Source organism: Callorhinus ursinus, unplaced genomic scaffold (genome assembly GCF_003265705.2).
Source record: "Callorhinus ursinus isolate GAN/ISIS: 27379988/994484 unplaced genomic scaffold, GSC_fseal_2.0 scaffold7, whole genome shotgun sequence".
Classification (NCBI taxonomy): Eukaryota; Metazoa; Chordata; class Mammalia; order Carnivora; family Otariidae; genus Callorhinus; species Callorhinus ursinus.
The window spans coordinates 72,451,396-72,478,636 of record NW_027397069.1 but is presented as its reverse complement, the minus strand read 5'-3'; the positions used below and the strand labels follow the sequence as shown (position 1 = coordinate 72,478,636).

At 37.4% G+C, this 27,241-nt stretch overlaps 1 protein-coding gene and 1 pseudogene across 3 annotated transcripts in view; both read left to right on the top strand.

The window, feature by feature from the left end:
- The window catches only part of SGCG (sarcoglycan gamma), a 119,932-nt gene that overhangs the window by 65,357 nt on the left and 27,334 nt on the right, over nucleotides 1-27,241 (top strand). For all 3 annotated transcript variants that reach the window (XM_025875291.2, XM_073894784.1, XM_025875292.2), the window contains 2 exons: nucleotides 15,709-15,810; nucleotides 20,184-20,271. In XM_025875291.2, the coding sequence (XP_025731076.2) occupies nucleotides 15,709-15,810; nucleotides 20,184-20,271 (190 nt within the window). The remainder of the gene's footprint in view (nucleotides 1-15,708; nucleotides 15,811-20,183; nucleotides 20,272-27,241) is intronic.
- Nucleotides 22,573-25,299, top strand: LOC141373080 (protein SDA1 homolog; annotated as a pseudogene).

Genomic DNA, 27,241 nt, shown 5'->3' with positions numbered 1-27,241 from the left:
GGCTAGAACTCATGACCCTTGAGATCATGACCTGAGCCAAAACCCAAGAGTCCGATGCTTAACTGACTGAACCACCAGGTGCCCCAAATATGCTTACTTTAACTTCTCATTAAATTCTAGGAACCCCCTGTCTGTAATATGAAAACTCAGTATCACTGTAAAAATGAGAGAAAATTTTATAAAAATCCTATCATTTGAAGAGTAAATTTATGTCATCGATCTATCACTATGTTTTAGAATATAATCAGATAAAATACTATAAACATTCATTCATGAAATAATTTTTCCTGTTTCTAAGGAAAAAATTCTTATGAACTAGAACAACTTACATTTGGTGCCTAAATTTTTTACTAGCATCCTAGCAAGAAAGAAAAGTTGTATAGAAAACCAGAAATAACTGAAAAAAACAAAACCTGAGGTAAGCAAAGAATAGTTATGAGAATAATTAATGATAAAGAAACTTGGGTTTGAATTTATATTACTTCCCAAATGTTGGCATGAAGTTATGAAAGCACAACAAGGTTAAAAGCTTTTTTAAAAAGATGTATTTATTAGAAAGAGAGAGCACAAGTGGGAGGGGTGGAGGGAAAGGAAGAGAGAAAGCAGACTCCGTGCTGAGCATGGAGCCAACTCAGGGCTCAATCTCACGAAGCTGAGATCATGACCTGAGCTGAAACCAAGAGCTGGACACTTAACCGACTGCACCAGCCAGGAACCCCTAAGTTAAAAGATTTTTAAAATCACTGCAACATCCCCCAAAATGCAAAATTTCTTACTATGCACCATTTATCATCCTTTACTGTGAATACTGAAGTAATACCAATTATTAGCCTATAAATTTTTTAAACAGATACTGAGCAACTAACATAAGCAATGTGCTGTGTATCATGGATCTTGCAGTTGCCGAGGCCATTAAATCATTGAACACATTGTTGTTTTCTACTGCGTGTAAGGTACAGTGCTAGCTGCCAAATACAGATTGGATTTACAAAACTCTCAGGGCAGTAGAGGTCTCGATATACGTAACAATGTGATAAGGTTTCTATGCGACACATGGTCAAAATTTTGTAAAAATCCAGAAGAAAGACTTACAATGGCCTGAGGAGGTCAGAAAAGTCTTCAACAGGACTTAGATGATTTGGGGATGCAATATGAGGATGAAGAAATGTTGTTGAGTGAGAAGTTTATTGTCACTAAAACATAAGATTCAGAGAGGAAGGGTGGAAGATGAAGCTGTAGAAGTCGTCAGGGATCAAGTATAAGAGCCTGGTATACCAGTAGCTCATTTGTATTTTGTTGTGTAGACTGGTTGAAAACTATCACAGGTTTTTTGTTTTTGAACTCTTTTAAATTTTATTATGTTATGTTAGTCACCATACATCATTAGTTTTTGATGTGGTGATCCACGATCCATTGTTTTCGTATAACACCCAGTGCTCCATGCAGTACGTAATCACAGGTTTTTAAAGAGGGAAGTAAACTGTTAGATTAGTATGTGTGTATGTATGTATTTGAGGGGGAAGCAGAGGGAGAGAGAAAATCTTAAGGAGGCTCCACACCCAGTGCGGAGCCCAACACAGGACTTGAGCTCACAGCTCTGAGATGTTAGATTAGTATTCAAAGAAATTATTTTAGGAACACTAAGGAGAGGTACTGAAGTGGATGAAGGGCTTAACATATATTAAGTATATACATAGTGCCAAGGATGAAACTCCAAGAAACACCAACTTTTAACAAGAAAGCATAGGATGCATTGTCTATCTGGTCTAATGTGCAATTTAAGTGTAAGAAGTAAGTGCCAAAGGAATGGTCAAAGTTCTAAGGTAATAAAACAAACAGAATTGTCCTAAGCCTCAGGGTAGGTAGTGTTAAGAATTATGGGTTGGTCAACAGTCTCAAATGTTACAGAATTTTCCAGTAGAATGAGAATTGAGAATGGGCATTGGATTTATTAATAACAAAGTTATTAGAGACTTTATGGAGAGCAATTTCAATAGAATGATGATGGTGGAGGCCAAACTGTAATGGTGCAGAGACTAAGTGGGAGTTGAGGCAGTGGGAATTGAGTGTGGACTCTAACAGAATGGGAGTCATATATTATGTGTATATTCAGCTTTCATAGAAACCACCAATTTTTCAAAGTGGTTTACTAATTTATACCAGCAGGATATGAGAGTTCTAGCTGCTCCATATCCACTTGCTCCTCACTAACAGTCGATATTTTCTATAATTTTTCATGCTTATTGAGGTAGAATTGACAAATAAAATTGGAAGATATTTAAAATGTACAACATGATGATATCATGTACACATACATTGTGAAGGGACTCCTCCCAAGTGAGTTAACACATCCATCACCTCCCATATTTACCCTTTATGTGTGAGAGAGAATAAATTCTATTCTATTAGCAAATTTAAATTACAGAATACAGTGTTATCAACTGCAATCACCACGGTAACAGTAGATCCTGAGACCCTATTCAGGTCTTTTAACTGAAAGTTTGTACCTTTTTACCAAACTCTTCCTACTTCCCCCCAAACTCCAGGCCTTGGCAACCACTTTTCTACTATCTGTTTCTATGAATTTGATTTCCCCCCTTTTTAGATTTCACATAAAGACATACTCTGCAGAATTTGTCTTTCTCTGTATGACCTATTTCACCTAGCATTGTACCTTACAAGTTCATCCATGTTGTTATGACAGGATTTTCTTCTTTTTTAAGACTAAATAGTATTCCATTGTTTTAATATACCACATGAGAACAATGTATAATCTGCTGCTGTTGGATCGAATGTCTATCTGGTCTAATGTACAATTTAAGTACACTTTTCTCTTATTGATTTTCTTTCTGAATGATGCATCCATTGTTGAAGGTAGAATATTGAGTTTCCCTGCTATTATTATATTGCTATCTATTTCTTCCTTCAGATCTGTAGGTACTGCAATGTTGGGTGCATATTTACTAATGTTATATCCTCTTGATGAATTGACCCCTTTAGTATCATATAATGACCTTCTTCGTCTCTTGTTACAGTCCTTGACTTATGGTCTGTTTTTTCTGATATAAGAATATCCTTTCGGTTTCCATTTGCATGGAATATCTTTTTTCCATCCCTCCACTTTCAGTCTAGGTGTATCCTTAAAGCTGAAGTGAGTCTGTTGTAGGCAGCATATAGTTGACTCTTGTTTTGTTGTGTTATCCATTAAGCCACTCTGTCTTTTGATTGTAAAATTTAGTCCATTTACATTTAATTATTGGTAGGTATTAATTTAGGATTGTCATTTTGTTAACTGTATTCTGGTTGTGTTTTGGAATTCCTTTGGTTCCCTTCTTCCTCTCTTGTTTTCTTCCTCTGGGATTTAATAATTTTTCATAGTGTTCTGCTTAGATTCCTTTACCGTTTGTGAATCTACTATAGGTTTTGGCATTGGTTCCCATAAGGCTTACAAAAGCATCGTTATGGGGGTGCATGGGTGTCTCTGTCTGTTAAGTGTCTGACTTACCATTAACAAGCTGATTTCAGCTCAGGTCATGATCTCAAGGCCATGAGATTGAGCCCTGCATCAGGCTCCATGATGAGTGTGGAGCTTCCTTAAGATTCTCTCTCTTCCACACCCTGCTCATGCTCAGTCTCTCTGTCTCTCTAACAAAACAAACAAAAAGCATAGTTATAACAGTCTATTACTTTTTTTTTAAAGAAAGTTAAGAGTTTTATTGGAGCTCAGGTTAGGACAACTGCCTCTGATACACAATCTTCACAAAGGGAAGGGCTCGAGGGAAGGAACATTTGGTACAGAGTTATGTGTGTTTTTTACATAAAGAATTACAAATCGGGGTGCCTGGGTGGCTCAGTCGTTAAGTGTCTGCCTTCAACTCAGGTCATGATCCCAGGGTCCTGGGATCGAGCCCCACATCGGGCTCCCTGCTCAGTGGGGAGCCTGCTTCTCCCTCTCCCACTCTCCCTGCTTGTGTTCCCTCTGTAGCTGTCTCTCTCTGTCAAATAAATAAATAAAATCTTTAAAAAAAAAAAGTTACAAATCAACATGATGAAGGACATTCCAGAAAGTTACAGATTTTATCTTTTTTTAATTTTAATTCCAGTATAGTTAATACACAATGTTAGAGTAGTTTCAGGTGTACAATGTGATGTTTCAACAATTCCATACATCACCCAGTGCACATCATGAAACTGCACTCCTTAATATCCATCATCTATTTCACCCATCCCAGCACCCACTTTCCCTCTGGTAACCATCATATATAGTTAAGAGACTGTTGCTTGGTCTCTCTCTCTCTCTTTTTCTCCTTTCTCTCTCTTTTTTCCCTTGGCTCATTTGTTTGTTTCTTAAATTCCACATTTGAGTGAAACCATATAGTATTTGTCTTTCTCTGACTGACTTATTTCATTTACCATTATACTCTTTAGCTCCACCCATGTTATTGTAAATGGCAAGATTTCATTCATTTTACAGCTGAATAATATTCCATTGTATATACATAACACATCTTTATCCATTCATCTATCAATAGACACTTGGGCTGCTTCCATAATTTGATTATTGCAAATAATGCAGCTATAAACATAGGAGTGCATGAATCCCTTTGAATTAGAGTTTTTGTATTTGGGAGGTAAATACCCAGTTGTACAATTACTAGATTGTAGGGTAGTTCTATTTTTAATGTTTTGAGGAATTTCCATACCATTTTCCACAATGGCTATTCCAGTTTGCATTCTTACCAACAGTGTAAGGGGATTTCCTTTTCTCCACATCCTCACAAACCCTTCTTGTTTCTTGTGTTTTTTATTTTAACCATTCTGACAAGTGTGAGGTGATATCTCATTGTAGTTTTGATTTGCACTTCCCTAATTATGAGTGATTTGAGCACCTTTTCATGTGTCTGTTGGCCATCTGGGTGTCTTCTTTGGAGAAATATCTATTCATATTTTCTGCCCATTTTTGATTGGATCATTTGTCTTTTGGGTGTTGAGTTTATCAGTTTTTTATATATTTTGGATACTAGGTCTTTATTAGATATGTCATTTGTAAATATCTTCTCCCATTCAGTAGGTTGCCTTTTAGTTTTGTTGATTGTTTCCTTCACTGTGCAGAAGCTTTTTATTTTGATGTGGTCCCAGCAGTTAATTTTTTATTTTATTTCCCTTGCCTCAGGAGATATATCTAGAAAAATGTTGCCAAGGCTGATGTCAGAGACATTACTGCCTGTGCTCCCTTCTAGAATTTTTAGTGGTTTCAGGTCTCACATTTAGGTCTTTAACCCATTTTGAATTTATTTTTGTGTATGGTATAAGAAAGTGGTCCAGTTTCATTCTTTTGCGTGAATGAGTTTTCCCAACACCATTTGTTAAAGAGACTTTTTCCCATTGTGTATTCTTTCCTGCTTTGTCAAAGATTAATTGATTATATAATTGTGGGTTATTTCTTGAGTTTTCTATTCTGTTCTATTGATCTATGTGTCTATTTTTGTGTCAGTACCATACTGTTTTGATTACTACAGCTCTGTAATATAACTTGAAGTCTGAAATTGTGATGCCTCCAGCTTTGCTTTTCTTTTTCAAGATTGCTTTGGCTATTTGGGGTCTCTTGTGGTTCCATATACATTTTAGGATTTTTTGTTTTAGTTCCGTGAAAACTTCCATTGGTATTTTGATAGGGATTGTGTTAAATGTGTAGATTGCTTTGGGTAATATGGACATTTTAACAATATTTGTTCTTCCAACCCGTGAGTATGGAATGTGTTTCCATTTCTTTGTGTCATCTTCAGTTTCTTTTTTTGTTTATGAATTTATTTTTAATTTTTATTTATTTTTTAATTTAAATGCAATTAATTAACATATAATGTATTATTTGTTTCAGGGGTACAGGTCTGTGATTCATCAGTCTTATATAATACCCAGTGCTCATTACAACACATACTGTCCCCAATTTCCATCACCCCGTTACCGCATTCCCCCACCCTCCACCCCTCCAGCAACCTTCAGTTTGTTTCCTAAGATTAAGAGTCTCTTACGGTTTGTCTCCCTCTCTGGTTTCGTCTTGTTTCATTTTTTTTTTCACTTCCCCTATGATCCTCTGCCTTGTTTCTTAAATTCCACATATCAGTGAGATCATATAATAATTGTCTTTCTCTGATTGACTTCTTTCACTTAGCATAATACCCTCTAGTTCCATCCACGTCGTTGCAAATGGCAAGATTTCATTTTTTGATGGCTGCATAATATTCCAGTGTGTGTGTCTGTGTGTGTGTGTGTGTGTGTGTGTATCCATTCATCTGTCAATAGCCATCTGGGCTCTTTCCATCGTTTAGCTATTATGGACATTGTTGCTGTAAATAGTTTGGTGGAGGCTTTGGGTTTTCTATATAAAGTATCACATTGATTGATTTATGAATATATCAGTGTAATACCGGCCTTGTAGAATGAATTTGGAAGATTTCCTCCCTCTTCTATTTTTTGTATTTCTGTGGTATTGGTTGCTATTTCTCCTTTCATTTATGATTTTCCTTTCTTTTTTTTTTTAATGTTTCTAACTAGAGGTTTATCAATTTTGTTGATCTTTTCAAAGAACCAGCTCTTGGTTTCATTGATCTGTTCTATTGGTTTTTAGTTTCTATATCATTTACTTCTGTTCCATTCTTTATTATATCCTTCCTTCTACTGGTTTTGGGTTTCGTTTCCCTCTTAGAACCGCTTTTGCTACATCCCAAAGGTTTTGGACTATTGTGTTTTCATTTTCATTTAGTTTCATGTAATTTGTGATTTCTTCTTTGCTTTCCTGGTTGACCCATTCATTGTTTAGTAGCATGTTATTTAACCTCCATGTTTTTGTGGTCTTTCCAGATTTTTTTCTTGTGGTTGATTTTAGTTTCATAGCATTGTGGTCAGAAAAGATGAATGGTATGACTTTGATCTTTTTTATTGTGTCAAGTCTTCTTTTATGCCTTGTATGTGATTTATTCTGGAGAATTATCTTTGTGCACTTGAAAAAATGTGTATTCTGTTTTAGGATGGCATTTTATGAATATGCCTATTAAATCCATCTGGTTCAATGTGCCATTCAAAGCCACTATTCCTTGCTGGTTTTCCATTTGGATGATCTATCAATGTAAGTGGGGTGCTAAACTCCGCTACTATTATTGTATTACTATTGATTAGTTCCTTTATGTTTGTTATTAAATATTTTATGTAATGGATGCTCCCATGTTGGGTGCATTAATATTTACAATTGTTATATCTTCTTGTTGGATTGTCCCCTTTATTATTATGTAGTGTTCTTTGTCTCTTGTTACCGTCTTTGTTTTAAAGTCTGTTTTGTCCAATATAAGTACTGCTATTCTGGCTTTCTTTTGACATCTCTTTGCATGATAGATGTCTCTACATCCCCTCACTTTCAATTTGCGGGTGTCTTTGGGTCTGAAACAAGTCTCTTGTAGGCAACATATAGATGGGTCTTATTTTTTTTTATCCACTCTGTCACCCTATCTCTTTTCCTTGAAGTGTTTAGTCCATTTACATTCAAAGTAATTATTGACAGATATATATTTATTGTTATTTTTTACTTGTTTTGTGGTTTTTATAGTTTTTCTCTGATCCTTTCTTCTCTTTCTTGCTTTCGTGGTTTGCTGGTTTTCTTTAATGATATACTTGGCTTCCTTTCTCTTTATTCTTTGCATACCTATTAGTGGTTTTTGATTTGTGGTTACCATTAGTATATACCATAGTATATTTGTATATAACATCTTCTGCATATAGCAGTCTATATTAAGTTGATGGTTGCTTAAGTTCAAACCCATTCTTTATTCCTCCTCCCCCCAACACATTTTAGGTATATGGTGTCATATTTTACATCCTTTTATTTTGTGAATTCCTTGACTGATTTTTTTACAGAAATACTTATGATGTGATTTAGTTAAGGGTCTTGAAATGGAGAGATTATCTTGGATCATCCAGGTGGGCCCAGTGTAGGAGGGAGGCAGGTGGGTCAGAGTCCGAGAAGGGGTGGGATGACAGAAGCTGAGTCCGAGTGATGTGGACCATGAGCCAAGAAATGTGGGCAGCCTCTAGAGGCAGGAAAATGTAAGAAAAACGATTCTCCCCTACAGCTTCCAGAAGCAACATAGCCCTACCTACCTCCAGAACTGGAGGATAATAAATTTGTGTTGTTTTAATCTACTAAACGTGTAGTGTTTTGTTACAGCAGCAATAGGAAACTAATACAGTAAGCAAGATGAAATGTATGTGCCATCCATCCCCAGTATGAGATCACCGAAAAAATATATAGTGTTCCTCCCCCCAGTTCCTGGCCCAGAGCTCCTAAAACCCTTGTACTAATGATAAGAGCACTAGGAGCATCTTTTGTTCTAATGAGGTGACTCTGGGTGGGCTCCTGGATGACTCCCTCATGGGGGCCAGTCACCAGAAAGACCCAGCCATAATTAGAAGCTTAGAATTTTCAGTCCTACCCACGCCCCATCCTCCAAATAGGGAAGAGGGGCTGGAAATGGAGTTAATAATTGTTCATGCCTACATGAGGAGCCCTCCATACATCCCAGTCGTGGGGGGTTTGGGGAGCTTCCAGGTTAGCAAAAACATCCACACTGGGAGAGTGACATACCCCAGCTCCATGGAGACAGAAATTCCTGTACTCAGGACCTTCCCAGACTGCATCCTAGGTATCTCTTCATCTAGATGTTCATCTGTGTCCTTTACCATATTCTTTAATACACTGTTAATGTAAGTGTTTCCCTGAGTTCTGTGAGCTGCTTTAGCAATTCAGTCAAACCCAAGGAGGGGATTGTTGGAACCTCTGATAAATAGCTGGTTAATCAGAAGCAGAGATGACAACCTGGACTTGTGACTGGCATCTGAAGGCAGTGGGGGCAGGACAGTCTTGCGGGACTGAGCCTTTAGTCTGTGATATTTGATGGTATCTCTGGGTAGATAGTGTGAGAATTGAGTTGAATTCTTCAACACCCTCCTGGTGTCTAAGGATAGCTGGGTGTGGGGAAAACCTCCACACATTTGGTGACCAGAAATCTTGGAAGTGAAGTGTTCTGTGTGAACTACAGGAGCCTCACAGGAGGAAAGACATTATAGGGAGAGCTGAGTTTTTCCCTACACAAGAAGGAAAAACTGAGTTTTTCCTTATTACACCCAGCTAGCCTTTAGAAGGTGTTGAGTGGGGGCAGTGCTGACCAGAGAAGGAAGACAGAGGGTAATTTATTTCATACAAGAAGGGAAAATTATCAAAGTTAGTTACTTGAAACAAAATTAATGTGGTAAATTCAAAAGGATATATAGGTTAATTAAACTTTAAGAACTGAAAAGGAAGAAAGACAAGCTTGCAGAACTATCAAATATTTTGCAATCTTTTGACCTCCAGAATGAAGAAAGCCAAAAACAATAGGAAATTGACCAAATGAATTTAAGTTCCAGAGAAAGCTGATTAAATCATGTTCTACTTTGATTGTTCTAGCTGTAAATGCTAAGCCTGCAACTAAGAAAATGATGATTAAGGGTCAGAGCAACATTTGACCTGTTAATTCCAGCTTTGGGAAGATGAAAAGAGTGATTTGGAAGTGGTTTGGAAATTCTTCCTCCCTCATTTCTTTGAGGGGATGAATTTGAGTCATGACATCGTCCTGCTTATTCTACCTACTACTATTATGTGGAAGGCACTGTGAACTACAGAGCTCATCCTCCTGGTATTCTGTGTAAACTACCTAAGGATTTAATCAAGGCATCATCTTGCTGGGACTGCTCTCCTGCCCCTTGCTATTGCTCAGAAGTGTCGAGCCCACTTGGAGTGAGTGGCGGGAGCAAAACAGAGTCAAAATCTGGCACTTGGTTGATTTTTGCCAAAAGAATGAATGCGTGATGGTACAGTCACATTAGAGTCGACAGCAGAGGATACACCAAAGGAAGGGAAGCCAGAGTTGAGATGTCATATAAATACTAAGCTGACAGTGTGGTGTAATGCAGGATCTAAATAATGCTGTTTTATTGGCTGCACTTCTGATTTTTTTCTGGAAACAAATCACTTAACTCTTCAACAGCCATGTAATAAGCACTTCTGTGCATCAGAGAGTAAATCAAGAGGTGAGAATAGATGTGGTTAATTTCTGCTTGCAAGGAGTTGGCCAATTCTGGGAGGCCTTTTTAGCTGGCTTTTCTGTCTTTTGACCCGTCCTCATTATTCTTTGAGCCCTTCCTTATCTTCTGGTGCAAGAGCATCTGGGCTCATCACGCTCTTTCCTTACTCTGGCCCTGAAACTAGCTACCTCTCCAAGGAGCTCTCTTTCCTTTTCGTGGGGAACGGTATTTAGAAGCTAAGAGTCAAGTGTCAGACATGCTCATTGCTGTTGATGTGCTGCTACTCCCAGACCAAGTCAGAGAACATATAACTAACACACACACACACACACACACACACACACACACACACACACACACCTTTGTATAAACATTTATTTCTCTACGTACCCATGTACACATGGAACATTGTGGGTTCATACAAATTTTAAATTCAATCCAACATGACAGGGTTTAACCTGATTCTCTCTCTCTCTCTCTCTCTCTCTCTCTCTATATATATATATATATATATATATATGTATATATTTGTACTCCCTTCCTTGACATGAGGAATGTGGTTCCCATTACTCTTTCCTCTACTTATTCAATCTCCTTCATGTTTCCACTCTCATACCTCTACCACCACCCTCTCTCCTACACAGATGCCTCCCCATTCCACTTGAGCTTGACACCCTTTCCTGGGGGTTTCAATGCTGAGGGGTACTATTCACCCTTCTGGGACCTGACACCCAATACTGGGTCACACCCCTTCATAGACGCCCTCTTCACCCAGGTGGGGCATTTTATTTAACAAGAACCCTTGGCCTTAATGGAATCTTACATCTTTTTTATTCTTAAAACAACAATATTTTTATAGGGCTTTGCTATGAGTGTCAGAGCTCAAGAGGCCATTTTACTGACAAAATGATTGTCAGGTCGTCGGAGATTGTGCTCGATAACCAGTGTAAATTTTCATAGAGAAAAATAAGATAGTAGAAATCCATCAAAATATTTCAGTAATTTTACTGACTGTGAACGTTAAACTCTACTGTTAATAGACATTTTCAAGTTGTGTTTTTAAAAAGATCATCTGTAATCTGCTTACAAGAGACATAAAGGAAAAAATTGAGGGATTTTGAAAATAAAAGAAGGAAAAAGCATAAACCAGAATAATACTGACTAAATGGAAGCTGATATGAAATAAAAATAATATCATTTGTAATGGTACCAAGAGACATGAAGTATTTATGTAAAAATCTAGCAAAATATGGATAGGATTTGTATCCAGAGAACTACAAAATAAAGATGAAAGAAATCCTTAAAATTAAATAAATGGGGAAATAGTGTTTAGGCATTGGAAGATTAGATATTGTTAAGATGTCAGTTCTTCCCCAGACTGACACTTATATTCAATACATTGCTAATCAAAATCCCAGAAGAAATTTTTGTAGAATAGACAAACTGATTCTAAAACTTATATTTAAAGCCAAGAAACAAGAATACGTTAAAAAAAAAAAGACAAATGTATATGATTCCACTCAAATGTGAGGTACTTAGAATAATCAGATTCATAGAATCAGGAAGTAGAATAGTGGATACCAGGGGCTGGGGGAGTGGGAGACGGGGAGTTGTTGTTTAATGGGTACAGAGTTTCAGTTGGAAAAGATGAAAAAGTTATGGAGATGGACCGTAGAGATTGCACAACAATATGAATGTACTTAATACCACTGAACTATACAACTAAAAATGGCTAAAATGGCAAATTTTGTTAAGTATATTTTATCATAATAAAAATCTTTTTAAAACAGTTTTGACGGGCGCCTGGGTGGCTCAGTCGTTAAGCATCTGCCTTTGGCTCAGGTCATGATCCCAGGGTCCTGGGATCAGGTCCCACATCAGGCTCCCTGCTTGGCGGGAAGCCTGCTTCTCCCTCTCCCACTCCCCCCTGCTTGTGTTCCCTCTCTCGCTGTGTCTCTCTCTGTCAAATAAATGAATAAAATCTTTTAAAAAAATAAAAATAAAACAGTTTTGAAGAAGACAAAATTAGTAAACTCACACTATGTGATTTCAAGCCTTTACTTTAAAGTTGGAGTAATCAGTACAGTGTAGTAAGTATAGATACATGGTCCATAGAACAGAATAGAGAATCCAGAAATACAACCACACATGGTTAATTAATTTTTGATAAAAGCACAAAACTAATTCAGTGGAAAGTGGATAGAATTTTTTTCACTATATTGTGCTGAAATAATTGGATATCCGTATGCAAAATAATCTTTATCCATACCTCACACCATACATAAAAGTTAACTAAAAATTGGTCAGAGACCTAAGTGTATATTCTAAAACTATAAAAATTCTAGGAGAAAATATGTCTCTGGTTTAGGTAAAGCTGTCATATAAAATATCAAAAGCATAACCACAAAAGACAAAATTGATAAACTTCTTGAAAATTAAAAACTTTTGCTCTTCAAAAGACACAGTTAAAGAAATTAAAAAAAAAACACACACTGAGTGAAAATATTTGCAAATTACATATCAACAAAGATTTGTATCCGGAATATATAAAGAACCCTAAATCATCAATAATAATGAAAGAAACAGTGAGTAGAAAAAAATTAAACAGGTATTTTACCAAAGAAGAGATGTGGATAGCAAAAAGCACATTGAAAAACGTTTGACATCATTAGTCATTAGGAAAATACAAATTAAAACCACAATATGATACCATCATATACCTATTAGAATGGGAAAAAATACTGACAATACTAAGTGTTGACAAGAATACAGTGCAACCAGCACACTCATATATTGCTTATGGGAATGCAAAATGGTACAACCACCTTGGAAAACAGTTTGGCATTTTATTTCTTATAAGGTTAACCATAAACCTACCATACAACCCAGCAATCCCATTACTAGGCATTTTTTCAACAGAAATGATAATTATGTTCACACAGAAGCCTTTTTCTATAATCATCAAAACAACCTAAAAGTCCTTCAACTGACAGATGGATAAACAAATTGTGATATATTCATCCAAGGGAATACTACTCATCTCTAAAAAGAAACAAACTGCTGATATGCACAAGAGCATGGATGAATGTCAAATACATTATTCTAGTGAAAGAGGGCAGTCTGAAAAGTCTACATACTGTATGATTCCATTTATATGACATTCTACAAGAGGGAAAATATTGATACAGAAAGCAGTGTTTGCCAAGGAATGGGAGTGTGGGGGTGGGGAGTGACTGCAGGGAGGCATGTTTTGTGGTCTCTAGAACTTTTCTATATCTTCACTGTGTTGGTGTTTTGTACTTTGTGAAAACTTGCAAAAATGTTCACTAAAAAAGGTAAATTTTATTATTTGTGAATTATGCCTCCACATACCTGACTAAAAAAAAAAAAGTAGACAAATAGGTGTATTCTTTTGTTTTAAGGCACTGAGGAGTGACTGGTTGTTTGTAGAGATTTGTAATTCATTTTATTGAAACTGTAGACTATTACAGGTGAAAGGAAGCTTGGGTCACCTCATGTCAATTTCCTTATTTTTCAAGGAGACGAATAGCCAGAGGAGGAAATGACACATGACAAGGAACAATGAGCTTTTGCAATCTGACTATGTAAATTAGTACTTCAGAGGCTGGAGTTAGCATTACTTTTTTATTGGTGTTTTCTTCCCTGGTATAGCAAAATAGAGTCCAGAAAAACTCCTGCATGTGTTTCACTGAACCCAGAAATTGAGCAGCAGATTTTCAGATTCGAATATATAATCTTGAAACTTCACTTTGGTTAACTCTAGGACAAAAAATTCCTGATGGAATTGTTTGCTAAAAACTGGTTTATTATCCACACATAATGGAGTTCGTAATATTGCTAATGTTGGCTTAATTTCATAAACTGTGCCTTTGAGTTGCATGGTTAGATTTTGTGAGAAACTGTAGAACAGTAGCTGTCAACCTTTTAGATTTTGAGCCCTTTCTTTAAACCAAGCTACACACTGAATCACACGTGTCAGAGAGACTCAGGAGAGCTTCCCTGCCGGTGGTGGGGGTTGACTCAAGCCCAGCAGCACTGAGGGACTTCCATTAAGCACAGGGCAAACTCCACTGCTTCCACACCGAGTTTGGGAAGAGGACCATAATGGTGGTTCACAGACAGATAACCGGGCATAGTAATTCAGATTGAATCTGGTTCTTGTCAGTGGGGCTTATCAACCAGTGGAGTTCTTCAAAAGAGAAGTCTATGACATCAGTTCAGAGTAATGTATCTCTGTCCTGGAAATCATCTGTCACTGGAAAAAGTTGTCCTTAATGTTTTTGTTTCATTTTCCTGACCATTCTGCTCTCCCTTTCTTAAATCTACCTCTATCCTGGGGGAAGAGAAGAAAGATCAGAATTCAATTTGTTGTATTTAGGTGCTCCCAGGACATTCAAAAAGGAAGGAAAGATAGACAATCATATATATATATATGTGGGTCTGGAGCTCGGAAGAGAGAATGTAAACTGCAAATAAACAGGTGAGAATTTCCACACTGAGATGGTAACGGAAGCTGAGGGCAGGGCCAGGGAGGGATCACAGGAGAGAGCCCGACTGAGCTTGAGGCCAGAGTCAAAGGCTGGGTAGATGACGATGAATGTGTATGGAGGTCAAGGAGAAAAGCTAGGAGAGCGCGGTATCCCGGAAACTGAGTTAGGATAGTGTTCCAAAAAGAAAGAGGTCTGGTGCTGAACGCTGCTGAGAAAGCAAAGGAAATGAAGCTTTAAAATGTCTACAAGAGGGGTGCCTGGGTGGCTCAGTCGTTAAGCGACTGCCTTCGGCTCAGGTCATGATCCTGGAGTCCTGGGATCGAGTCCCGCATCAGGCTCCCTGCTCAGCAGGGAGTCTGCTTCTCCCTCTGACCCTCTTCCCTCTCGTGCTCTCTATCTCTCATTCTCTCTCTCTCTCTCAAATAAATAAATAAAATCTTAAAAAAAAAAAAATAAAATGTCTACAAGATTTAACAGCATGATGGTCACTGGTAATCTCCAGAATTAAGTCTTCTATCCTTCTATCCAGTAATTTTTCATGACTGAAACTTCCTTGAGAACTGACACCTTGAATAGGGTTTCGCATCCTCCTATATTGCTTTTCACTTAAGAACTGGCCAATAAACAGTTGCTATATTGTAAACTTGCCGGATACAGTTGAAGCCTTTAAGGTACGGTGCGGGTGGGAGAGAGAGAACTGTTCTGTACCTTGTGGACCATTGTTAAAACTCATAGAACTGGACACCTCAAAACAGTCTGTTTTATTGCATCTTAATTTTTAAAAATGTTTTAAATAGTCGTGGTAAGAACCTTTTTCTTACATCGTGGTGGGCTCTTGGGGGTTTATTATAAATTGACTCTTTAAATCTTGTATGTCGTTCCTAAATAGTCCTTTGTATTACACAAAAGTTAATGAAATACTGACAATTGAGTAAAAACTAAAGTTTGAAATAGAATATTTAAGAGAAATACAGAAAAATGCCAATAGAAAACTTATGAAAATGCGTCTGTAATCTTAGTTGATCCTAAAAGAAAGGAAAAAGAAAGCTATAACAAAATCTCTATTGTCTCATCTTTTTACCAGACGGGAATGGGTCACTTGCGTGTTACAAAAGATGGTCTTCGCCTAGAAGGAGAATCAGAATTTTTATTCCCATTGTATGCCAAGGAAATACACTCCAGAGTGGTAAGAAAATGATGAAGCATTTAAATATTTTGTGTTTTATGAAAAGTAAATAATCATTAAGCACAGAAACTTAACATATTTCAGAAGAGGTTCTTAAATGTATACATACACACATTGATGTTACACTCTATAAAAAGCTTGGCTAGAAGGTTGTAAAACATATTTCTGCTATTACATTCTAAAAGGATTCCATTTTCATGTGCTTTAGATCTGAATTTGGTGGCCTCAGTCATTTAGACCATAATAAAAAAGGTTTGGTAATTAAAACCTTTATCAAAAATAATCTAAACTTCTTTTAGTGCAGGTAATTTGAATACACTCTTTCAAAGCATTTAAAATTATCTGAGAAGCTTAGAAGGAAATTAGTTTCATAGTAGTATGTTCTGTACTAATTATGCTAATTATAGATTATGGTCCTGTAGGATTCTCGGTAAATAGATTAAACATTCTCATTAAATAATTTTGTGACTTTATAAACAAATCTGTTTCAATATTATCTTCATTTACCTCCACAGAATTTATAACAGGTAGAGCCAAGCATAAAATATAGTCCATTTTTGTAATACGTTCTATTTTGCTTTCAGTGATGCTATGGACTTTGTAGTAAAGATAAACATTTGGCAAATTATTGATTAGGTGGCATTATCCCAACAAAATGTTAAACTTCATCCAACAACTTGCCAATTGTATGAAGAGTGCACTCTTCATTTTCCTGTCATATTTCTATATATGAAAGGATATGTCAGTATCTCCTACATGTAGAGGCTCTTCCAGCTACTCTAGGGCAATTGGGAAGGACACAAAAGTCTAACCACTGAGAACACATGTGGTCTTCGAGATAAACCACACCCCTACATGGACATCAGAACAATCACCAAGCTCTACTATCAAATATGGACTGCGGAGGTGAGATTCTAGAAGGTGCAAAGCACATACGTAGCTCTTAGACACTACTCTATTACTTCTGAGAATGTCTCAGTTGAGAGTAGAAGCAGGCAAATGATGTGGAATGTGACAGGCTGATACATGCATAAACCCGATTCTATGAGCTTCTTCGGATAATACGCTTACATTAATCGTGATGGCATTTAAATATATTAAATACCCCTGTCATATGGGAACATGGGGAATGAACCTAAGCTTTTGTAAAAGGGGAGGTCAGATCTGAGCAAATAATTTAAATATTAGAACTTGGCCATCTTTCCTCCCAGAGTTATGTTGGCTGATCCCCTATCATATTTTTGAAGAGATAAGACTGGTAGAATAACCTGGTGACTGAAACCAGGTGACTGGTTCATAACAAATTTACTCTTCTGGATTTAATAATACTTTTAGTTATACTTATCAGATGTTTTTCATCTCTGGTATAGTTTTAAAAAACAGCAAAATTGTGTAAATTATTTTAGATAATCATTTTTAAAGTTTTACAATGATGGATTGATGAAATATGTCAATTGATACATAAAATTACAGAAACATTTGGAATAATAATTTGTGATCACAGAAATAGAAAGTATCTGATAACTAATATGGCTTTCCAATAATAGGATTAACTGAACAAAATTATGTTTTATATTTTCTGTATACACGGATATATTAGTTACATTTGCTTTTCAAAGATGAGTCCAGGAAGTAATTTTCCATAAAACTACAGAAATGAATTTGCAAAATTTGACATATATTCATTTATCTATATTGCTGAGGTGAGAGAATTTATTATAAATATAATTCAACATGGTATTCTGGCTTCTAACATGTGATTACTCTTCACATTTCATACATGAAGTCCTGTCAAGATCCTGCCTGGAGCTCATGATTTAAAACCATCCACCCTGCCCATTGACCTAAACACGTAGCAATTATATTCGATAAAACCAAAAGGCTGTATTTAGAAACATATAGAGATAGCCAAAAATGAAATGAAGCCCAAACACACAGTGGTAAAACTTTACTTGAAATGATTGTCTTTGAAGTTCACAATCCTGGAAAGCAGCAGAGGTAGCTTACCATCAAAGCCCACAGAGGAATAGAGACCAAAATGGCACCTGATGAGACTGCTTGGGACTCCAGCCAGACCTCCTGCATGAGACAGCAGTGAAAGGCAAAAAAGGCTTGCACCTACTGCTCAGGCTTGAATAAAACTGTATATCTGTGAAATGGAGCCCATAAAGGAGCCCATAAAAATGCCAGACAAAGCCCCGAATGTCACTGAGGACACAAGCCCTGAGCCACCATTATAAGACTGAGAAACATGGCGGTCTGAATGAAAACAATGGTAAAGCCTTTAGACAGGCTGGTTGAGTCCAGAAATTAAAATATATTCACACAGGGAGCTTGAGACTGAAATTTGCAACCACATAAGGAAAACTCCATCTAAATAAAGGATACCAAATAGACTCTCTAAAAAAGAGAATTAACTTCCAATTAAGTAAAAATAATCATTCTGAAAATGACTGGAAAAGCACACTTAAGAATCTCACAGAGATAAAGCTATTTTTGAGTGGCTTTTATTAAAAGAATAAGAAATTATAAAATCAAAACGGGTAAAACAAGACAGAAATAATAGGGAACAGATTTACCCACTTTTATTAAGCAACTAAAAAAACCTTGACAAAGTATATGAAACAATGGTTTTTGTTATGGTCTGGAAGTCACCTGTTGAAACCTAACCCCTAAGGTGATGGTACTAGGAGGTGGGGCTTTGGAGAGATGAGGTCATGAGGACGGAGCCCTCATGATGGAATTAGTGCCCTTATCAGAGCACCCTGAGAGAGCTCTGTGAGCTGGAAGGCACCTTCCAGCTGAAGGCACCTTCCGTGAACCAGAAAGTGACTTTCGCAGGACACCAAATCTGCCAGCACCATGATCTTGGACTTCCCAGTCTCCAGAACTGTGAGAAAGAAATCTTCGTTGTTTATAAGTTATCCAGTCTCTGGTATTTTGTCATAGCGCCAAAATGAAGTAGGATGGTTTTCAAATATTGGACAGTGGCAGTCAGGACAGTTATCTCTGAGAAAGGGAACAAAAGAGATGAGCCCTAGGACTGCCCCAGTTTACTGCCTGGAGAGAGTTTCTAAGGCCACAGTGAGGGAGGGGACCGGTGCAGAGGCAGGCATTCTCCCCAAGTTGAGAAGATACGGTTGGGAGTCCAAGGAAAAGCAGTCAACCTGAAGTTCACAGGGCAGAGTACCATGCAGGAGGGGGCTGCCGCCACTGAGAGAGCCCAGAGATTGCACAGAGTGCCCCCCTTCACCACCCTGCACACCGAGGCTAGAGGGAAGAAATTGGTAAACTGTTAATTCTTATTGTCATGCTAGTTATTTTTGAACAGTGCAAAAACAAGGATTAAGGTCACATCATTGGATAAAATGTGAGATGCTGATAGATCCATCTGCTTCCACAAAGCAATTTGGAGAATTTCGGACGTACCAGAGTTCAAAGGCACTCCTGAAACTTCTTTCCTTCTGAAAAATCACATTATTCCCTGCAGCTTCGGAAGATACTTGGTTCCCTCTGAATGGACCATAAACCCACCTGAATCCAACAGCCAAATTGTTGCATTCTTTTTGAAGAAAATTGTTTATATAAAAACAAACGATCTATAAAACAAAACCACCCATTCAGAGCTATGATACCACAGAAGGCACTTATGTGCACATACAGCCCTCTTATCTTTCAACAAAAAATTCAAAAAACATAGGCATCTGACAAATTTTAAAAGCTCTTTTGAAATTGTGAAAAGACTTTACATTTTGAAAATAAGTAACATGGTATTTATTGTAGAAGAACTAACCATTCTCTGATTTATATTCCAAAAATATGTCTTGGACATAAATAATAAGAAATGAAATTTTAATTCCTTGGAATAGAAAAAACACTGATTAAAACTTGATGATTTTAGATCTTCACCCTGAGAACTAATTTGGTACATTGTGGCCAGTGCACACAAGCAGCAGAAACCCATACGAGTATTATAATTTATGAAAAAAAAAGGACATCTACAGCAGCAAGGAAATGAATTTTGCCACCAACCACATGAGCATAAAAGAAGACCCTGTGCCTGGAATGAATCCTCAGCGCTGCAGTCCCCTTGAAATGCTGAACAGGGAACCACTGGTAGATTCTGCCTGGACTCCTAGCCCATAAAAACTATGATATAATAAATATGTGTTGTTTTAAACTTTGGGAAAAAAGTACATTTATTTACTCTTTTAACATAATATAGTCCAGAATTTGAAAATACTGTGTAGGGTCACAGGATATGTGACTATGGAGAAATTATCTCCTATAAATCCTAAATTTATGTATGAATATAAAGATAGTCATTTTAAATAATGTACTTTTTTTGTCAAATTTTGTAAATGCTTTTCTAGGACTCATCTCTGCTTCTGCAGTCAACTCAGAATGTGACTGTCAACGCACGCAACTCTGAAGGAGAGGTCACAGGCAGATTAAAAGTGGGTGAGTCGGACTTCACTGTGCTTGGCCTGTGAGTGGTCCATGGAGAGCTGTGCTGAATGGATACATTTTTCTCTTCTAAAGAATTCAAAGTTACTTATGAACAATTAAAGCATGAATTTTGGGGGTGCCTGGGTGGCTCAGTTGGTTAAGCAACTGCCTTTAGCTCAGGTCATGGTTCCAGGGTCCTGGGATCAAGCCCCGCATTGGGCTCCCCGCTCAGCGGGAAGCCTGCTTCTCCCTCTCCCACTCCCCCTGCTTGTGTTCCCTCTCTCACTGTCTCTCTCTTTCTGTCAAATAAATAAATAAAATCTTTAAAGCATGAATTTTCTAAATATCATGCTGTGTTGACCACAGAGAATAATTGGCATCACAGGGGAGACAGTCTGAAGTATTTTAAGTAACGTTATTTTGATTCTAAGAAATAGAGGACCATGTATTTAACCAACTGCCCTTGACACCCATCCAACCAGCTAAAACCAGAGAGTAGGCTCACCCAGGAGTGAGATCACATGGAATCTCACACAGTGATAAAAAGTGTTAGAGAGATAGATGGAAGAAATGACAAAAGAGCAAACCACCCAGTGAAAGGAATATGTACACATTCTCTATACTATCACCAGTCTATAGATGTGCCAAATCTAAGAAATTAGGTGGACCTTTGTGTCCAGCCAGTACAGACTGGTAACTTTCAGTGTCTCTTTTTTAATGACTGTTTTTACAAAACAGAATAATGTTACATGGGCAACGGCAGCCACATAATTAGCCTGATGATTCCTTTTTATCATGCTAATACAGGAGTTCTATATTTTATGTTCTTCTTGAATCTTTGTAACTTGTTCTAAATAATGGATCATATTTCTCTTTTGCTTAAAAGTTTGATCACTAAGTCCAGTGAAATTCTCAGTGGACCTAGAAGACAAATCTGAGTTTATCCAGCATACATGTTCTTGAAACTTGTCTAAATCAAATCATATTTTCTTGATGAATTATGTAGTATTATGATTTATCTTTTACCATTTTTTCATAAAATTCTTTGATTGTAGCTTTTAAGAGTTTGAGGGATCTTTGCTCATCTTTTGTCATTTGTTCAACATTTATTGGATGCCTATGTGCTACTTTTTAGATGCTGTCAAGTAAGTAATAATATATAAATAATATGCACATCTCTCTTAGGAGCGCCAAAAGTAAAAGATTCCCTTTGTATTCTTTATATTCTTATAAAAATGATTTAATACAAATATGTCCTAATTTAATATTTTGTTGAATGTGGATTTTCATATATCATACAACAGAGTTACATAATATAAATCTGTCTCCAATTGCATGAGTGAAAAAACTGAAGCACCGGAAACCTCATTTGCTTAAGAACACACTATACAGCAGAAAAAGCCAAACCAGGAGGTAGTAGAAATTAGCAGTTAGCAGGAATTCATAGTTAGCAGGAAAAACAAACCCCGGACCTTATTTCCTTCAGCCCAGAGTATAGCACTCCCTCTCTCCAATCAGATTTCCTTAAATTATGGCACACCAGTAACCACCCTAGTTCCTGCAAATATGGTTACCATTTTTGTCACCAACAAATGTACTTAAAAAACAAAAATACAAAAAACTTTCCTATTAGAATTACTTTGGTTTAAATTGTTAGTCTTAAATCTTGAGTTTTAACCTTGGTGTTTCATGCTTGATATAGTGTTAAAGTTAGTGATTTCTTAATAAACTTTGGTTGGAAAACCTCTGTTATATTAGGGACCCTGAACCAGGGAATATGCCTCAGCTCACCAGGGTTATTTTCAAGTAAATGATTTCCCACAGTCACAGTCATTCCAGCCTCATATTTCCTGGAAGATGCTAAATTTAGCCAACCTGTATATTAAAATGTAATTTATGTGAACTAGCCAAATTAATCCCACTTAATTAATGAATAATTATTTATTACTAAACCCCTGAAAAAAATGGCAATCAGTACAGTCAAAACCAAAAGTCTTAAATCCCAAAAGAAATCAAACATTGACAAGCAAGCAATAATAGCTAGCATTTCAAATCCTTGAACTGAAAGATATCAGCTCATAGCAACAATAATGGAATCTTCCTAATCATAACTGCAGCTCTGGTTACCATAGCTACTTTTCCTTTGATTTTGAATAACAGAAATGAATTCTGGTTGGCTTAAAAAGAAGACACCGCCAGAAGTTTGCAAGCTGCACTCAGATGGGCTGGTTGGGTTTGGAGCTGGGTTTTCTGAGATCATAGCCTGGCTGTAGCCAGTGTATCCTGTGGAAGCACCAGTTTTCCACCAACTGGCAGTAGGTGCAGAAGTTGATCAAGCAGGACCCCTGGCCTCCACCTTGAGAGATTTCTATAGCATTATAGTCACTACCAATCCAAGTGGAGCTTTTCAAATTACAACCAAATAAACCCAGTGGGGAAGCTGGTAATGTTTATGGCACCATTTGGTCACTGCCACCCAGACGTCGAAGTCATTTTTCTGGATGCTAAAAGATACCCTCTGCTACAATCAAACTGTCTTAGATCCAGGTCTTCGAATAGCAAAGCGGAGAGGTAAGAATCTCATCAATCCATAAAGTTTGTTAGGGCTCTTGGAACTTCTGCATTGCCATGATAAGCTTCTGCAAAAGATTTTATATACTCAGAACATGACTAATATAAAGAATAGAAATGTAAAATATAAAGAATATAAAATGTATATACTCAGAACATGACTAATACAAAGAATATAAATAAAAAGAAGGTGAATATAGCATTGCAGAATGTCATGCACGCTCTATTATGAGACAGCAGTGCACCTGCAGCCAAGCTGTCTTTGGTTGTAATGACTGAACTCGGCAGAAGAAACGTTAGAAATGAGGCCAAAAATACCAGCGTTATCCCAGCTGCATGTTTCTCTGAAGTCACCAAGATGATACTGCTTTGAAATCCTTCCTAGAGAAACAGGAGAAAGGGGGCGGTGACTCAGAATCTGAAGAAGAAAGACTGTCTAGTGCAGTGTGCTGCAGGAAAGAGAAGCTCCGAACACAGGGTTGCAACAGGCTGTGAATGTAAGAGTGTAGTTAAGAGCCAAAAGTGGAACAATAACTGAGGCATTTGACTTTTCAGCTGTTCACTTGATTAATGATTCCCCAGGGTTCAGCAAATAAATTACTAAAGCATGCAGCATGCTCTGAGAAGAGGTTTGAAATGAGGGTGATGCTTAGGGACCTTATCTCCAGATTGGTGGGAATTCATGGGCTTTTTCTCTTTAACTTTGATCCTTTGGTGCAGAGGTTTCTGCAGCCCCTTCAAAGAGAAATAACCGAGAGTCTTCTGTTTGCTGCACAAGCACAGCATCATCATCATTGCTCAAAACTGAGACCAGCCATTTTGTAATTGACAAAAAGTCCAGGGAAGTCATGACAGTAATAAGCAATGCTATCACAGATAGCAGCTCAATGTCCTCTGGCTGAGACCCCTCCAAGATCTGGCCCAGTGTAGAACACACAAAGAGAAGACTGTGATGACATCTTCTAGAACTTTGATTCAGCTCTTCTGATCACCATATCCTTTGATGTTGCAGAAGAAATTCTGGGGTGAGCCTACAGAGGTCTTGAGAGAAGCAAGAGTGCAAAGGGGTGCCTGGGTTGGCTCAGTTGGTTGAGCATCCAACTCTTGATTTTGGCTCAGGTCATGGTTTCAGAGTCATGAGATCCAGTCCTACATCAGGCTCCACATTCAGCAAGGAGTCTGCTTGAGATTTTTCTCCTTCTCCCTCTCCCTCTGCCACTCATATGCTCTCGCTCACTCTCTCTAAAATAAATAAATCTTAAAAAAAGAAGAAGAAGAAGCAAGAGTTCAACAATATGGAGAATTCAATGCTAGATTGCATCTTGGCAGCAGACATTCTAGAATTGAAAAAGAGGAAGAGAATGACAAAGATGGGTGGGAAAGTACCAGTCTTAGGAAGAGGAGGATGCTGATGGTAAATGGGTTGACATGTACCACTCTTCCCTGAGGAACAGCAAGTACTTGCCAAGAATCTGACCAGCATGCTCACAGAGGAGTGGAAAGCCAAAACTGCTGCCCTCAGACCAAGACATGGCAAAATCTCACAGAAGTACATATATACACTCCTGTTGACCAAGTAATCCCACTTCTAGGGATCGACGCTGAAGATACCACCCCAACCAAACAAAATACATGCATAAAGGTTATTCTTGGTGGCAGTATTTCTAATTGCAAAGCATTGGAAGCCACTTACATATCCATATGTCTGGGTGAATGGCTGGATAACCACAGTACATCCACGTGACAGAGAACCCTGCATCTGTAAAAAAGGATGAGGAAGATATCTAAGAATTTATATGGAATAACTTCCCGGATGTATTTGTAAGCAATAGAAGTAAAGTGCAGAAGAGTATCTATTGTATGCCACCCTTCATGGAAGAAAGAAAGGGATATAAGAAAACATATGTGTGTTTACTTATTTGTAGGCAAAAGAAGGAGAAACCTGAAATGCAGAGACTGGCTCCTTTCTGGGTATGCATGGGAAGGGGGTGGGGGATGAGTCTGAAGTAGAAGGGATGAGGAGGAAGTCACATATCCAATTAAAGCTATCAAGGATTCTGTATGTCAGGAAAAACTTGGTTGTATTTGCACTCTCAAAAACCCTTAAGCCGATTTCACAAACATCAATTGGTCAGATGATGAAAACTTCCTTTATTTATTTCCTTCATTTTTCATTTCCTTCTTTGTACCAAAGCCTTTCATTAAAAATTTTACTTAACCAGATAGTTACTTTTATCACCAAGGTAGAATTTGAATTTTATTTCTTAAAGAACTCCACTGCAAAAGAGGATTATTTGCTTAGCTCTAATCACTGTTCAGCTAGGTCAATGAAAACTAGTAGAATATTAATAAAACTTAAAAGATTGATTAGAAACTTGGTTATTTTAAGAGACGATTATCTCTGTGATTATGGACTTGTCATCACTTGGAGAATAGTGTTTTCTGAAGTGAAAACATGTTTAAATTTAACATTCAACGTGTCTTTGTTTTTAATAAAACGAAGATGGAATTTTATTCACCTCTGTGCCTTTGCTCAAGTATTTCCCTCTACCAGGCGTACCTCATTCTCCCTTCATCAGGGGACCAGAAACTCTTTCTACAAGGTCAGCTCAGACACCATTTCCCAGGGTGCCATTCCTGACCCCCAAGGATAGATCAGGGATTCCCTGTCAGGCTTTCTCATTGAACGCTGCCTTCCTTGTATCATAGCACTTCCCAAATTGTCCTGGAACTAGGTTCATATGCTCTTTCTTCAGTGGACTGGGAACTCCTATAAGCTGTGAGCTACATCCCACAATTGTTTATCTATCCTCAATTCTTAGCCCAGAACCTTAAACATAAAAAAAAAAAATGCCATAAATTTGTGCTGAATGGTACAGACTCACTTTTTTGCATTGTCTTTTAAATTTATTTATTTTTTTAGTAATCTCTACACCCGACATGGGGCTCAAACTCATGACTCCAAGATCAAGTGTTGCATTTTTGCATTTTCTTTGACTTGAGTAAGGGTTTATATGACTACTTATATTGCTCCTCATGAAAATTATGCTCCTAAGCTCGTTGACTAGTTCATCACTGTATATGAACCAGTGGTTACAGAAAAGGTATCAGTCATGTAGTTGAACCCCTTTTACTGAATAATGCCTCCTAGAACTGTTATGTGAATCTCCAATAAGCTCAACAGTGAAGTCTTACTGGATAAATTATTCCAGGTTTTTTTTTCTCCTTGTCAATTTTAAATGCCCGTAACTTCATATTCGTCATGTAATATAAATATAAATAATGCAAAGCAGTATTTATATAATGACTATAGCAGTGACCCAGAAGAGGTGAATGGTGATGCTGAGTCCCTGAGTGACTGAGTCTGGGTAAAAGTGCGGAAGAGCAGAAATACAGGCAACTATCTAAAAAAATAAAGTCTGGCTTCCTTAAGGGAAAGAAGATTAAGACATAGAGGAAAAAATGAGTTCCACTTTATAACTGCCTCAAACACACATACAGACATATTTAAATGAAGAATCACTGAAGGCTTTTACAATACCAGTTAATGAGATAATGTAAGAATATGTTGGTGATCATATCCAAAACTGGTTAATGTATTCGTTGAAGAGCTTCTATTTAATTTCTGGTTAGGTATCCATCAACTTTAATGAGTACTGGGAGTGATAGAGGGACATACACGCAAAGACTCTAAGATAGCCATTTTCTCAATAAACTTACTCTCCTAAGCAATAAAGCTAACATACAAAAGAATTAGGGAACACGTGTAGTTCCTTGCACGAACGCTGAGAGCTATGTTCCAGAGAGATTAACCCATTATGCTGCCAGGGTTAGAAAGATTGGAAGCACAAAGATGAATTAGGAAACAAAATGGTGAACGCTTGAGAGCAGGCAAGGGAAATCGAACAAGGTCAGGTATGTTCTTGAGAGCACAGTATCCCCAGTGCCCAGCACATGGGAGCACCCACTAAATCTTTGCTGAGTAAATAATGAGTTGGTAGTCACAGAGTCCAAAGCTCATCTGATGAGATGAAACTTGGAGGAGAAAGTGATGCCTCTGTCACTAAAATATGAAGAAGGAAGGCGTGAAGGGGACAAAAATGCCATAGGGGAAGGAAGGACAGAAGCTTGAAGATGTTCTGCGATGATGTCTGTTTTCTCCAGGGGGTAAGAGGTGAGGACCTCTCCCGAGGATAAGGGCAGAGGAGGGAATCTGAGTATGATTCATTTTCTGGGTTGACTTTGGCCATTAAAGTGAGCCATTCATAAAATGGTCTTTCACAAATCTCATGTTTTCAGAATACAAAATCCTTAGTTGGGTAATACTCAAAAGATGACAAATTTAAATAATCTGGGTAGAAGAAATATGTTATTTTGGGCAAGTTGTAAACTTGAAAAAATTAACTTTTAG